Below are 16,307 nucleotides of genomic sequence, written 5' to 3' on the forward strand. Positions count from 1 at the left end.
ACATTCTTTCCCCCCCAACCTGGATGAGATGTACTGCTTCCTGCCTTATTCCTCTGGGCCTGTCAGTTGTTCCAGGACAAGGGCAGAATTTACAAACCCAGGAAAACCTGTGTCACTATGACGGAGAACAAATCTGAACTCTGTCTTGGCAGAAGCCTTCAGCAAACTGCCTCACCCTGAGCCTGTTTCATCAGTAGTAAGATGAAGCTAATTAATGGTACCAACCCTAGAGGACGGAGATGACACACAGAAAGTGCTGAGCGCAGTGCCCAACTCTGTACCCACAAAGAAGTCCCAGGTACCAGCATGTCCAACACATTGTTTTGCTGGAGCCAATTAACTTCTTTCCACTTTCACATCCTTATGTAATTTGCCAAGTTCCACAACAAACACAAGGATTGTCCTACTTCACTGGATGGGACTTGATCATTTGGCTTTCTTTTGCTTTTTCATTTGATTGGTGGTCATGGGACTGAGTCGTCAAACAATGCTGCTTCTGTTCTGGATCCTGTCGTCACTTACTGTGTGCGCACCAGTGGTATTCTCTTCTGTTAAACATGGGTGCCGAATACTAGGTGACTCCTAAGTTCCCTTTCAGAGCTAAATTTTTTTTCCTAAATATGAAATGAAAATGAAGGTGAAAGTGCTAATTGCCCAGTCTTGGCTGACTCTTTTGCGACCCCATGGGCTGTAGCCCACCAGGCTCCTCTGTCCATGGAATTCTCCAGGCAGGAACACTGGAGTGGGTTGCCATGCCCTCCTCCAGGGGATCTTCCCAACCCAGGGGTTGAATCCAGGTCTCCTGCTTTGCAGATCAATTCTTCACCATCTGACCCACCAGGGAAACCCTACATATGAAATGGAGAAAACAAATCTCAACAGTTGCGACACTTTTAAGCTTACAAAACACTTCTGCATTCATTCTACCTCATTTCATCAAAATCCAGTTGTCCCCATACAACACAGAGGATACCCAAGTTCACTGGGGTGAGGTGACTAGCTCAGAGGCTTCCAGCATATGCCAAGACAGCCAGAGTCAATCCTTTAAGTTTTCTGTTCCCCAGACCCCATGCTCTTTCTGCTATATTCCTTTTCTCTAAAAATAATAAAAACTGATCTGAAAGGCCATATAAAATCCACACACAGAACACAACTTTGACAAGTCTTCCTTTTCCCAGATTGAGGGCTGAGAACCATCCAGATGCCAAGCTTTCTGGTACAAGTCACGAAGTGCAGGAGCTAGGCTGGCATCTACAGAGATGGCTAATAATGGCCATCCTGTGGACATCACAGGTGCTGTGGACAATGTAATGCTTTGTATTTGGAGATTAGAATTTTACTAGCTGTGTGTGTACCAGACAGGCTATAAGGTGTTTAAAAAGGGAATAAATAGGACTAAAGTTAGTGAATACAGGACTAAACATGAGAAGGCCAGGCTTCAAAATTAACATCCAGTTAAAGAAAACGAGTGGCTGTAAAAGTGGGCATTTTGCTTTGATCAAGGGAAGGCCATGTTTGGCAGCAACAAAAAAGCTGCTAATGCAAAGGAAAGAACGAGTACACCCAAGGGTGAGGGCATAGTCATGGCAACAACACCCCAGAGGAGACCAAAGGGGCCGAGGTACAAAGTTCAGATGGAGGGGCTGACACAGCACAGATGGGATGGCCCTGCGTGTTGCCCAGGCTCACAGCTCCATCATGCGCTGCCAGGCACCCAAGGGAATGGATGGTGTCACCAGGCATCCACGGAACCAGGGCGCACACTGGCGACAGAAGGCTGCATCTGAGCAATCCAAAGCATCCACAGAAAACAGTGCTCCAATAAAGAACTTGTCCTATTTGTCAAAAAAGTAAACTATTTTGAACAACTATTATGAACTAGTGGGAAAAACCCAAGACTTCCATTCATATTTTTATAAACTTAAACATATTAAAATGATAGAAGCACCATGTTTAAAGGAATATTCACAGACACCCAAAGAATATTTCTGTGATGTGAATATTTACTGAGAAGGGCAGTAGCTAAGCTATAGATATCTACAAACCCAAATACTTGATCAGATTTGAAGAGCTCTGGCTCAATAATAAAATCATGCACTGTAGGTTCACAAATTTATTTAAGATTGTTTCCTATAAGCATTTTAATCATGGTCTATGTGAAGTCAAACAAGACGTGTTTGTATAATGAATTATGCAAGGAACTTTTAACTACAGATACAAGACATCAAGAATATATTCACTTTTTGATTTATTAAAACAAAGCTACACCTCTGGGCTTCTTACAATATATTAACAGGTGTAAAAATCAATCCACATTTCCAAATCAGTTTCATTCACAACATCACACCATGCTATTTTACGGTACTTTATAATCAATCTTTTTACAACAATCTAACATTTCTTTGTACAACAGGCAAACAGTTTAACACCTTCCATCAAGGCATTTCAGAACTTTAGATGTTTAGAAATAAAGTCAAAAGTCTCTTTCAAATGCCATCATTTTGTATTAAACTGAAATGCCAGATGCCAAGTCTCAAGTTGCTAAAAAGAGTGCTTTAAAAAACAGATTTACATCCAAATTAAGTCTTATAAACCTCAGTGGTACGTCCTATCATTTCTAAACACCAGAACTATTTGTGGATAAAAAGCTGCATTTGATTGTGCAATATCTTCTGCTAGGTCTGACTTAAAATCTTAATTTTTTACCCCAATTAATCCTAGTGTTAATTTTGCTCCTTTCAGTTAAAAACCCAGACACATTGAGGGCTGATCTTTCATTGAAGAGCTCTGACCACCTATACGATAGTTTTCTGTGCTTATTGTCTCCAGGGGAGGAAGTGTACATCCATTAAACACAACGTTTGATCGTACAAAATGCATGCAGATATGCCTCTGTACCATCTGGCAGTTACTGTCTTGTCCTCTTAAAGAAATACATAACGTAGTGTTTCCCAAAATGTTTTCTGTGAACCTCAGGAGAGGTCCATAGCAGTGTTCAGAAGGTGAGAAAGGCTCTGGGGTCGCACAGATCGGGAAATGCTGGGTTAATGCAGGTTTCGTACCAGCGGGCCCTGAGCCGTTACTGTGCTAAAGTGCACTGTGAGTTTCTAGGAATGAGGGTTCATGTGCAAATTAATTTTATCAGCAACACTTTTCCCACAAAACACCTAAGAACATCTCATAGAGCACTCATATACACGGAGAACTCTGGGAAATGGTTTGCTCCTCAGATTGGAAATTCCACAATCTGAGTTTACATTCACTGCGGTCCCTGATGCATTTTCCCCACTCACCCTTGTGACTTCATGAGACTTCACAGATCTGAGGAGGACTCGTAGTCCTTTCTCTGTTACTAGTTCTAAACACCTCACACTACTTCCTTCCTTTTCTCTTAAGAGCGAAAGTTCCTTCTTCTCTTTTTAATTACTTAGGACTTTCTCATTTTGAAAGAGTGTAGCTTCATATTGCTTATCATTGGGACTTTTTGTTTGCTTTTTAATTTGACTCACAGTCTGTCTTCCCCTGGAGGGCATGCATTTCAGTATTACAGAAATGCAATAGAGTAAACGGTAATAAATTATTTACAAGCACCTATTTTGTTTAATCTTACGTGAAAGCCATTCGCTTTTGGAGAACAAGGAGAATAAATCTTTTAGCAAAATAGTGGTATCTGGAAGCCTTACTGGGATGATGGATGTTCGTTCAGTAACGAGGCACTAAAGAATGAGCTGTGCTAAAATTAACTCGAGGGTGAGCTTGTCTGGATGAGCAGAACTTTGGTTGAGATTTGCCTTCCTCAAAAAAGGTTTTTGAAGCACCAGTTAATTACAGAAAGCATGCATATTTATTCTCACAGTGAGTTAAGTGGTGAGAGAGCTAGCAAATCATACATTGCATTCCCCAAAGCATCTGACTAGATTTCTAGAAAACAAACCAACTGAAGGGAAGAGAGCCAGCGAAGCCACTGCTCCCCGCCAGGCGGGCGGGCGAAGCAGCAGCTCCTAGCGGAAGTCACAGGCGGGGCAGCAGAGGTCACGGGAGGTCAGTCCCAGCCTTGACTTAGTCTGAGTGACCCAAGCAGCAGCTCCTAGCGGAAGTCACAGGCGGAGCAGCAGAGGTCACGGGAGGTCAGTCCCAGCCTTGACTTAGTCTGAGTGACCCTTGGTCTGTAATTTCATGGATGTGTAAAAAAGACTAGTGAAACGTTTGCTTACCTAGGTAAGGAACACACAAGGGGATACATAAGCCTCCCTGGCTGTTCCCCAAACACAGAGCTCAATCCTACTTAGGATGTAAAATGGAATGTAACACGGTGAAGACCCCACTCCACATCAGAGCCGCTGCGACACTGGCAATGGCTTAATGGGATGTGAGCTCCTATAAGGAAAACATGTTTTAAATGCGGAATTTGAGAAGAGTGGAAGAAAATCACAACAGCATGGCATTATTGCTCCGAGTTTCAAAAATTTCATACAATGTGAAATACCGATCAGTATTTTTCCCTCTCCCAACACACACAGAATATTCACAAGACCCATTATTAGTGTTTAAAATCCAAGCTGATAAAAGTACAAACTTAATTCTCAGTACCTTTCTATTAAATTCAAAGATTACCTGCAGTATTTGTCAGGAAAAATTCCTAATTCCTTAATACCACAGAGAGAAGAACAAACAGTCAGCTGTTAGAAAACATTTTATATCACATGATCTTTACGAAATCACCATCATTACCACAATTAGCGAACAATTATGATCCCTGCTCACAAAAAAGGCACCTACCTGTTATGAACAATTTTTCATAATTATTTGCCACTATATGGCATCAGGGTTTAGGAAAATAACCCATGCATATTTTTAAAGAACCATGGTTTTCTTTTTCTCAAAGCTAAAAAAATCTACAAATGCCTCTGACCATCTGCCAGTCTGCAGGGCCATCACATATGTGATGTACAACCCACAGGGGGTACTCTGCCCAACTTGAGTGGGTACCAGCCACTCAAAAGTGTACAACCAGTCTGCAGGACATAAGAGGCCTGGGTCATGAGTCTGCAGCCAGAGCACTTTACACGAACACAGGCAATCAGGTCAAGCTAATAAGTTAGGACAGCTGCTATCTCCAAGAAACAACCGTACCTGACAGGCAGGTACTACCTGAGGCAGGAGGTGGGGGGAGGGGTGGCAGGTAAGGGATACAGACATAAAACAGGAGTCGTTCCTAAATACTTGCTGGTCATTTAAAACTCAATGGCACTTTTTCACATGAGCAAACATTTTCAAAGTCAGTTTTCCGGCCAAGTTTATCTTGAATTTCACCAGCCAAATTTATTTCCTGGTATGAGCTGATTGGTCAGATTATCTCTATTCCTGACCTAAATTAATATTGTGTTTCCACTTAGCTCTTAAAACACTTTCTATACCTGACTGCAATAGACAGCACAGTGACACCTATGTGTGAATAGCCCATTCATTGTAAAGCACTTTGCGAGGAAAAAAATGTTCCCATTTAACAGTTAGCTACAATTGAGATAGATAAAACTGAAAAAAAAAAAAAAAACAGAAAAAAAAAACGAAAAACAGTGAATGGATGACACAATTACTTTTAAAGGAAGCATTAATCGGAACATATACCAACAAATTACCTGACAGCATTAAGTGTACTGAACACAATTCAGTTTTAGAATCAACTACATTTGTGTGTCCATCACAGTAATAAGTCCCTAACAGTTATATTTAGAATGTAAATCTTTAACAAACTCCAAAATCTCATTTTGCAATCTATTGATCATGAACTGCAGATGGAGGCTGGGGCCCCCATGGTGTGATCTGCAGGCTGTTGTGTCACCTCAGTGTCCAACCATCACAGATCACGGAGGGGAGAAGGCACTTGTCTTCCAGGAGGTCCCGTCAGGACAGGTCCGGCCCGACCACACGATGGCGCCGCCCACTCTCGGGCCACAGGCGGAGCCTACGAGGAGCGGGTCCCAGGCCCTGAACTTGCCAGAGGCGGCCAAAGTTACCTACAGCACCACAAAACTCAGAATATATTCCAGGAGTTTTTGCCGGTTGCACTGAGGTAGAAAAGTGCTGCTGAGTTCTAAAACAGACACTCTCTTTTGTTTGGTCTCTTTGAAAACCTAGAGAGAAAGTTTAGATTCAATTAAAGACAAACGAAGAAGGGCAAGGGGGCGGGGAGACATTTCTGTCATCAACCCTTACTTGATGTGCAGTAAGGCATATAAAGCCATATCCAGGCTTTAAGAAAATGTATGTGTAGGGTGTGTGTGAGTACAGGGTAGGAAGGTTCCGGGGGTGGGAGATTATGGGGGCAGGTGTGGGGTTTACTAGTGTACTAGATTTTAAATTTTATGTTAAAGTCACAGAATAGTTCCTTACAAAGACCACTAGTACCTCCATGGAACTCGTGTCCCAAGTAATTTGTGAAGATAAAGGATACCCAAGGATACTTCTAGCAATACTGATAAAAATACAACAAAATAACTGAAAATCATATGGCATGCTTAACATTCCCACCAAAACTGTAGTAGAATCTTGAAACACATGGACACCTTCATTTAGGATGAAGATGAAAACCAGGACAATTTTGGAACATTGAAATAAATCTTTGTGGAGGGGCCTCACCTTCAACATGCCCCTCCTCCTCCCAATCCCCAGAAATGCCTGCATGATTAATCCTGCAGAAACTGCTTCTCTCAGGGTCCAGACCAACACAAAGGTGACTCAGACAGAATAGATCTAAACAGAGAGGACAGAAGTGAATACACACTCTTGTACATAAGCGGTGGACACTCACCCCGATATCCTTAAACATTTTCACAGCGTTCTTCACAAGACAGTAAGTGGCGCTCTCAGCTGTGGAGAAAGAATCAGGCCCGGTCAAATGTTTAGGTCCAGCGATAATGAAAACCCCAATATCCATGGGAAGAGAGTGTAGGAGGCCGCAAAGGGTCTGCTCTTTCTTTAAATCTACTCTGTCATCTTTTGGGGGAGGGGGGAAATGGAGAGAGGGGTAGGGAGAGGAGAAAAAGGGAGGGAGGAAGGGGAGGAGGCAGGGAAGGACAGAGAGAAGAGGAAAGGAAAGAGAAATCCCAAAACACCCATCTTGAAGGCTTTTTGTGAGACTCAAATGAGTCAGAATGCAGTTCTTTTAAACCGTGCAGGAATGCAGAGACGACTCCTACTGCAGCGAAACCAGAAAGAGCGCAAGCCCGGAGGTCAGAAAAAAGGAATTCTAAACCTAGGCTGCCCTTTAACTAGCTGCATGATCTGGAATAGTGTCCTCATCGCTAAAGTGAGGTGATTCTAGGTCTTGATCTCCATCTAGAGATACAGCTATAGATGTAGCTATAGATGTCTCTACATATCAATCTGTAGAGGTCTAGCTATCTCTAAATAAATATCTAGTGATCGATTATCTCTAGATCCCTCATGGCTTTAAAAATTATTGATTCAAAGTACCTGCAGTCCTAAAGCGTAACTAGAGAATGCTACTCCCACCCCAACCACACCTCTCTCATAAGAGACAGAACCAGGTGCCGGCCAGGAGTGAGGCAACAGAGGCGCACACTGCTGCTGGGAATTTCAGGGTTTTGCACTCGGGAACCGTTGGACCACACCTACTAACGCCAAACACTCCACACCCTGCAAACAGGCAATTCTCCTAGACAGGCCAACACAAATGAGTCCATTTGTTCACCCAAGGACTCACTCAATCTTGTTCACAGCAGCACTATTCAGAGGAGCTCTGAACTGCAAAACCCAAATATCCATCAGTGATGGATACGAATCAATAAAATGTGGTAGATATTTATACAATGGAATACTACAATGCAACAAGAATAAACAACTACATGCAACAGCATGTATGAATCTCGCTTACAATGTTAGAAGAAAAATGCCAGACTTGATATATAATCTGTGTCATTCAATTTATACAACACAGCCAAAGAGGCAGTAGGAGCAATCCATGGAGTGACAGGTCAGGATAATCTTGCCTTTTTTTCCCCCAACTATCTGCAATGAGTAGATTTCCATAATCAAAAACGACGTAGGTTTCAAGAAAAGCCAAGAGACGGGCACACATACCGTACACGGCAACCCTCCTCTCCGTTCTCGTGATCAGGTGTTTGTGCAGCTTCTGCAGGAGCTCCGGCTCGGGGACGGGACCGCTGAAGTTGTGAATGAAGACGGCGGCAGAGCTGTAGGCCTCCAGCAGGGGCCCGAGGAGCCTCTGCAGGAAGGCGATGAACTGCTGGTGCTCCCTGGACCGGCTCACCTGGGAGAGCGAGAGCGGGAGGCCCAGTCGTGGGGGGACAGAGGCACCCCCGGAGCACCCGCAGCCCCAGGAGACGGCCCCTCACTGTCCCACACAGGAGCAGCCTACTGCTCCGTGGGCTCAGAATCGCCCCTGGAGATGCCTTTTGGCTTTGAAATGTGCTCTTTATTGTAACCACTGACTTTCATAGTATTTGAGGTTTACGTTCATTGAACAGCTGCCTGGAAAAAAAACGGCTGTACTTCAATGACATAATTATGACATCCTGTCATCACTGAAAATGGCTGGTCCCCAGGCTGGACCCTCCAGGCTTTGAAGCCTGGCTCAGCAGTCACTCACGTGCACGAAAGGCCACATGCCAAGACCCCTAGCATCATCTCAGTCCCTCCCAGCCCTCATGGCCCGCCAGGCCCATGTGGTCTCTGGCCCACAGTCCAGCACTGCAAGAAAAGGTGGTGATGGGGTGCTCTGGGCAGTGGGGGCTCTCAGTGCCCCCTCAAAAAACATCCACATTCAGATAAGCCTCCCTGGGGCAAGATTACTGCCCCGTTTTGAAACTACTAATACCTAAAAGGAAAAAACCCCAAAAGTCACTTGGACTCTCCTGACTCTGTGTGCCTATGTGTGCCTGTGTGTGCCTGTGCATGCATGCATGCATATGTGTGTGTGTGTGTATTACCCCACTGCAAAGAAAGTAATCCACTTAACGGTATTCAGAAAAGAAGGATCATTATTACTAATTGCTAAAATTACAAATTAGACAAAATCGCTTTTTCTAAAGGAGGGACAATTGATCTTTTAAAAATCAAATTTTCTGATAGGATTTGTTTAAATGAAGGCAAACAGCTTGATGCATGGAATTCTGGGAGCGATGGCAAGACGGAACACGACTCAAGCAGAGCAACCGGGCCAGCGGCAGCGGAACATGAACTATTCTCCCTCCCCTGGCACCGCACCGCCTTGCCTCGGTGATGCCTGAACAGAACCTCTGCCTCTTCAGCAGTGAGTGCAGGGATGGCTACTGGTCTGCACCCATGCATCCTGGTGAGAGGGTCACGAAAGGTACCATCTATGACGTCATCTTCCTGAAAGTTGAGACTCTTGTCTCTTCTTCCATTTATCTATACCTCAGACTGAATCGTTTCAGGTATAAATTCAATTCAGTTTCAGTGTCTTAACTGGGCAGAAAGTACCACGGCCAGTTTATGAGTGCTTTGAGTACGTCACCAGAGTCCCAATTTTTAAGCACCTTGTCAATCTGTGGCAACATGAGCCTCAACTCATCACTGTGGTGTCCACCCAGATTCTTCACCCAAGTACCTTCAGGTAGCAATCTCGTTGCTCCTCACCAAAATCGCTGTCTTCATCTTCTTCATCACTTCTCCAAGACAAAGGTTCCGGAAGCTTCTTGTCCCACTGCTGCTCGGCAAGACCAGGACTGATATCTTCCTGATCATCTTGCTATGCCAGGGAGATGACCAACAGTTAATAAATATTCATAGGCACACAAACACCCGCCCGGCTGGACCCCAAAGTCGTCCTCTCTCATGCCCTGCCCTACTCTGTTCTGTCCAGCCGTGCATGACCTCAATCCACCACCCTCTGCAAACCCCAAATCACTTGGGAGACAGCAGGGGAGGAAAGAAGAAAAGAAAGAGTGAGGGTGAAAGCTACCAGACACGGCAATTAAAAGCACCATCAGCTCTGCTAAACTGGCATCTACTTTCCCAGGCCACATCCTTTATACGAAAGCTGCCAAAATTAAAACAAAATCTCAAAAAAGAAAAATGCACACATGAAAGCTACAACAAGCACATGGATATGCAGAAGATCTGATCTTGGAACACAGGCTTCTGGACGCCATGGAACCAAGTCAAGATATACTTTATGCAACACCAGTTACATAAAAGGAACCAAAATAATATTAAACCATCCCAAAAGACATTTACTCTCTCCATGCCTATTTTTCTCATCTCATCTTGGACATGACTCTCTCTCTCTCTCTCTCTCTCTCTATATATATATATATATATATATATGTATACACACATACACACATCAAATGGAATCATTGGTAAAGCGGGTGGCAGAAAAGACAATGAAGGACAAGAAACTAAAGGCAAGCAAAGGCAAGCCGGTCTTCTTACCTCCGCCACTGTAAGAATGCCATACTGGATAAACCTGCCCACTGTTTCATGGCAAATTTGGTAAAAGGTCTGGCAAGGCTGCAGAGAAAAGGCATTCCAGTGTAAATGTCATGGTCTTCCACTTATTTTTTTTAATGACAGTGTACAAAGTGGCTGCCAAATACTCTCAAGGTATCACCTGCCTCCCTCCATTAGTCAAGCACTAAGATTTCTGATGCCACTGTCTTGACAAGCTCACACTGTGGACAAAGTCTGAGAAGAGACCTGGTCACCTGACTGGCAGAGCGCCCATGAGGCACCACCTGCAGACGGAGCTCCTGAGTTGGGTCCCCCCGACCCCCACCCCTCCAGTAGAGTGTGGCCTCAGAAGGGCCACATGTCCGGCCCCTACACCTATTTTTTTCCTTTTTAAGATAATTTCCCTGCAAAATCTATCTTACAGTAAATGCTGTACACAAAGGTGGTGGATGAGGAAATGCAATATGTATTCAAGTAATTAAAAAAAAAAAACCCCAAGTGAAAGACGTCAACCTTGAGAGCCTTATCCACCCTTTTCTCTCCCATCCTGCCCCCCCAGATTCATGCAAAACAGATTGCACACCAGGACACAAATATAACATATACAGACAGTGCTGTGGAGGAGGCCTGTACTCCCAACACCTATACTCAGAAATGTCCTAGAACACATTCCCATAAGTGGAAAACAACAGACTTTAAAATAAGAATTTTATTTATTGATGACTTTGAGGGAAAAAAAAATCTCTCTACTGCTTAATAGGTATGCCTCATTATAAATGTCTACAAGTGTTTAAATATAACATAAATGCTCGCTGGTTCTGCTGGGCCTTAGCTTCCCCATTTGGAGGAGGGGCTGAGCAAATGCATTTGAAGACTGCTCTGACACTCAACTTCCAGGTTTCTTACCCCCACGGGTGGGCATGTTAACCACTTACAAGCCCCGGACGCTGCGGCTCATGCATGAGAAGGGGCTCTGTGCCTCGGGGTCTGAGGACGGGGAGCGCCGAGCCCTCGGAGCCATCACGGCACAGGAGGGCCCTGGGCAGCGACCCCACGAACAAACCGAGAGAGCGACACAGTGGTCAGGTGGTCACCGGGACCCAGGGGGAGGGGGCAGGGCTCCAGGGACAAACCAAAACTCCCCAGAGGAAAGGGGAGCGCCAAGCCCCCGGAGCCATCACGGCACAGGAGGGCCCTGGGCAGCGACCCAAAGAACAAACAGAGAGAGCGACACGGTGGTCAGGTGGCCCCTGGGACCCAGGAGGAGGGGGCAGGGCTTCAGGGACAAACCAAAACTCCCCAAGAGGAAAGCATCTTACGTCTTCACTAAGATGCTCAAGAATAAGAGGACAAGAGACACTAAAGAGTCTTCACTTACCAGAGAGATGGTGCCTTCATTGGAAAGCAGATAGCACAGGCTGGCGGCCTTGCGTACCAGCTGCTCCTGGCTGACCAAGCTGGGAGACGCGGGCCCTCCTGGGCCCCTCTTCTTCAGAACTGCATAAAGGCTGCAGGCTGAGAAAGTAAAAGCATCAGCGAAGCTGGCAGCCTTAGATTTCCAAGAAAAACCTCAATTGGCTCAGACTGGCTGCACTGCTGCAAAAGATCGTTGATACGTCCAAAATAATTATCTGTGTTCACTGGAAAAGTGTAAGTGAATCCCTGAAGAATTTACTTCTTGTGATTCCATGTGATCCCAACCCTGTCAAACCTTCTTCAGAAGCTTCCATCCCCTCTGCTCTCTTTCTCCTCTGTTCCCTCCACTCACTTCACAGCCACATGCATGTCTCATCTCACCTAGATTTTCAGCTCCTGGGCAGCAAGACATTTGACTTCTCCTACTTGGTAAATCATGTAATACTATGTATACAGTAGTTCAGTTACTGCTCATTGAGTAGTAAATATAAAAATAAGCTGTAATCAGTGAAATAGCAGATGACACTTTTATTTCAAAACTAAATCTATAGCAACACATTCCTTGAAACAAGGGACGATCACCCACACTGAAGCAGACACCACCACGTGCTTTTGGCCACTTGACTGGCCATGAAAATACTTCAGGGCCTGACTTACCTACGATGGCCTCCATGATGAAGACGTGGAGCACCCCATTGCTGTAGAAGTTGAGTTCAAAGACTGAGGGGATAGTTGTGCTAGGAGTGATAAAAAACTCGTCGTTCTTGCTGGTGTGGGTGATGGTGATACAATTTCCCAGCAGCTGTATGGCATGCATGACTACATCTTCTGAATTTCCTGAGAAACCCAAGTCAAAATCACGAGCCAGGACTTCCTCTTTCATCACAAAGAAGTCTTCCACCAACGTGGAGAGGTCAATTCCCTATAAAAACAGACAGAAGCGGTCTTATGAGAACACAAAACCCACTTTTCAGAAGACGGAGAGACTGTCCCAAGCATTTTTTTTTTCCCCTTGCCTTGGCTTTCCTGAAGTTTGCTGTCAGAAAAAAACAAAAAAAAGTCAGAACACCAGTGTAGAAAAAGTTAGAAAAGGGGTTAAAAAGCTGTCCCCCAGGAACGCCAAGGTATTTCATGTCCAGAGCATACTCTAGCCACAAAACATGATGTGAGCATGTAAGATATCAAATGGAAGCCACCGTCTGAAAAGAAGCAGTACTTATTTTTTAGCAAGAATTTATCAAATTTCTTAGCTGGTATTTATATATTGGCACTACATTTGGTGTTCAGAAGATGACTGTGACAGAGAAAGTCTTTCCCATCACAGGGCTTAGACAAGTGTATTGTAGGAAGGCAGAGCGCAAGTCCTAAATACAAGTCAAATAGCTTAGAAACCATCAGCAATCAGAATACTTTCTATGTGTCTATAGACATGCCTTATTTCCGTTAACTGTATTCCTCAAAGAATGCCTTACTGTCTGATAAAACAGTCCCTGAGGCTGTTTTCATATAGATGTCTTCCTCCACGGGGTTCTAAGCCCCTGTGGGCAGAGTCCTTAGATTATTTTACTGTTGACCCTGGTGGCTCAGACGGTAAACAATCCGCCTGCAATGCGGGAGACCTGGGTTTGATCCCTGGGTTGGGAAGATTCCCCTGGAGAAGGGAATGGCTACCCACTCCAGGATTCTTGCCTGGAGAATTCCATGGACAGAGGAGCCTGGCAGGTTACAGTCCATGGGGTCGCAAAGAGTCAGCCACGACGGAGCCACTGTCACTCACAGGACTAGCTGGAAGGGAACCAAATCTATCACTGAAGAAGCATCTGAAAAGCTGCCGAAGCATCTCCCTGCTTTCTGCTGAGCTCCAGTGGCACTGCAAACATACCTGCCTGTGTCTGTAGAGAAGCAGGCAGGCCACGATGTGTGTTGACATAATAGCACAGGACTTGCTAGCAGCTGGAAGGCAAACACAAATCTTTAGTTGCGCTTTTTTAACATAGCTCAAACTTTTTAAAAGTACCTAAATCTTTTTAAAAAAAAAGTATCTTAATTAGGAGCATTTAAAACTATTAAAGTCCTCTACCGTATTTCTTATACCTGATTCACCAAAGGTAAATCACAATTTGCTCTGGACCAGTGGAAACTCATTAGAGATCATTGCTCACATAACAGAATTCAGTCTAAGATAGGTCTACCCTCAACCCAGAAATCGATTTTAACTTCCTCTTTTCAACCTGGCCCAGAGGCAGGTCAGAGACACGAAGGAAGGGGACAAACATACACCTGAGAATGACTAGAGTCCATAACTCAATGCTCCAAATTTGTAGAAATTTACAATCATATAAATCAAATATGAGAACATCTATGGAATAATCTAAGATAAGACACCATTTGTGGGTTTTCTGAGATGATAATGAATTCAGGAATACTTCACTCATAATTAATGTTATCTCCAGTGTTTAAGAAACAAAAAAGTCCCCAGTACCATACATATTTGGCCTTTAAAAATAATATTTAAAAAGCTTTCATAATACTTATTTTATAAATGGAAAACAGCACAAAACTGCAAAAAAAAATATTTTTATAGACTAGACAGCAACCCATCTGGTCATCTGGGTAGTGGGTTTTATCTTTACTTTCCAGTTTTTCAACATATAAGGATGTATTATTTTCAGCATCCAGGATTTAAACAGACTCCATCAGACATCGTCAGAAAAGAAGATCTCGGCCCAGCATAAAGCAGTAGCGGCAGCAGCTAGACAGAAAGGAGCAAGATGAAATGAGGATGCCCTCACACTGACAGGAAGTGCGGAGGGCCTAATCTGATGGGGAGGAGGCACAGTGAAGGGCGAAGAAATCCCAAGCTATTGTGCTTCCGATCTTAAAGCAGCCTCTACAACATAATAACAAGGCTGCCATTTGCAACTTCAGGATGGCTAATTCTGCATGTAACTTGCTCCACTCTAATTCACTCCCACTTGCATTATTAGTGTACAACCACCCCACTGAGAAGAGCAGAACCTCTTTAGGTACAGAGCCAATGACTCAGTGTGTAGTCCCCACAGCCAGAATAAAGCTTTACATGCAAAAGACACACAATATTTACCAAATAAAAAGGATCACGAGGTCACAAGGGAAAGGGACATGCAACCATAAACCTAGAAGCTGTACCACAAATGGGTTCAAAGAGACTAATTCATGAGCACTACTAATTATTAGGCACTGTGTGAGATGTGAGATGTTTCATTCAGTTATCTCAAATCCTCTCAGCATGATCTTCCTTCTCATAACTTACTTAGTACCCCCTGCGTGTTAGTTCTAAAACCAGAAGTAGAATCTAACTTTGGCAGATTCCAAAACCGTGTATGGTTCACACTGCATCACACTGAATCTGAATTGTGGAATAAAAGAGTGGAATTCTACTTACTGAAAAGAATGTGGTCAGCCAGATGTGCAATCAGTCTTCTTCGGCAGGATTCATCTGTTGCATTTCTGGATTCGTTAATGGACGTGTCTGTGCTTTCATCAGCAGCATCACTGGTTCTAAAAAGTTTGTTGTTTTTTTTTTTAATTAGACTTCTATAACCCCAATCTTTCACAAAGCAAGTGACATGAGATACAAATGTATTAGATACTTTAAATTACTACATATTCTAAATTTAAACCACAAATAGATTATTACTATGAGTCATTTTACTCCAAAATATACTTCATTATGGGCTTCCCTGGTGGCTCAGATGGTAAAGAATCTGCCTGCAACACAGGAGATCAGGGTTCATTCAATCCCTGGGTCAGGAAGATCCCCTGGAGAAGGGAATGGCTATCCACTCCAGTATTCTTGCCTGGAGAATTTCATGGGCAGAGGAGCCTGATGGGCTACAGTCCATGGGGTCACAAACAGCTGGACACATCTGAGTAACTAACACACACATACCTCATTATATTTAAGACACTTCCCTGAACACAACATGTTATTTATTTATGACTAAGTAATCTGTTGGTACATCACTTTCAGAACTCACTGGCAGAAAGAATGCATAAAACACGATGCTCCATTTTAAAACCGTTTCAAAAATTCAACATTTGAACATATAAAAAGAAAGGCTTAGTATTTCTCTAAGTGACCATTTGATTTGAATTCTGGAAAATTCACATAAGAAACTCTTACATGTTACATGAATGTGCAATATGCATAGGCTAAACTACTACCAAAATGAACATTTCAAATATTCAAAAGCAGAAATCAAATAAGAACTCATATATGATTCACAAAATCAAAAAGATTTTAAGATCCAAATAATCAAAAACCTTCAAACTAATACACAAACACATTATTTCAAGATCCTTTACTAGACCAAGAGAAAAATTCCTCAAGTGAGGAAGTAAAAACAAGAATATGAATGTCCTTAACAAAGCTAGCCAATTTTATCCATGCA

At 43.5% G+C, this 16,307-nt stretch overlaps 1 protein-coding gene across 6 annotated transcripts in view; it reads right to left on the reverse strand.

Annotated features, from left to right (window-relative positions):
• Nucleotides 1–2,231: 2,231 nt before the first annotated feature.
• Nucleotides 2,232–16,307, reverse strand: part of GPAM (glycerol-3-phosphate acyltransferase, mitochondrial) — a 67,149-nt gene continuing 53,073 nt past the window's right edge. For 5 of the 6 annotated variants that reach the window (XM_020888207.2, XM_070470158.1, XM_070470160.1 and 2 more), the window contains 9 exons: nt 15,299–15,414; nt 13,757–13,827; nt 12,532–12,796; nt 11,837–11,973; nt 10,441–10,518; nt 9,614–9,754; nt 8,104–8,293; nt 6,812–6,870; nt 2,232–6,134 (listed from right to left, as the gene is read on the reverse strand). In XM_020888207.2, coding sequence (XP_020743866.2) covers nt 6,018–6,134; nt 6,812–6,870; nt 8,104–8,293; nt 9,614–9,754; nt 10,441–10,518; nt 11,837–11,973; nt 12,532–12,796; nt 13,757–13,827; nt 15,299–15,414 — 1,174 coding nt within the window. In that variant the 3' untranslated portion in view covers nt 2,232–6,017. The remainder of the gene's footprint in view (nt 6,135–6,811; nt 6,871–8,103; nt 8,294–9,613; nt 9,755–10,440; nt 10,519–11,836; nt 11,974–12,531; nt 12,797–13,756; nt 13,828–15,298; nt 15,415–16,307) is intronic. The other variant, XR_002312910.2, reaches the window with a different exon arrangement.

Source organism: Odocoileus virginianus, chromosome 7 (genome assembly GCF_023699985.2).
Source record: "Odocoileus virginianus isolate 20LAN1187 ecotype Illinois chromosome 7, Ovbor_1.2, whole genome shotgun sequence".
In the NCBI taxonomy this organism is placed as follows: Eukaryota; Metazoa; Chordata; class Mammalia; order Artiodactyla; family Cervidae; genus Odocoileus; species Odocoileus virginianus.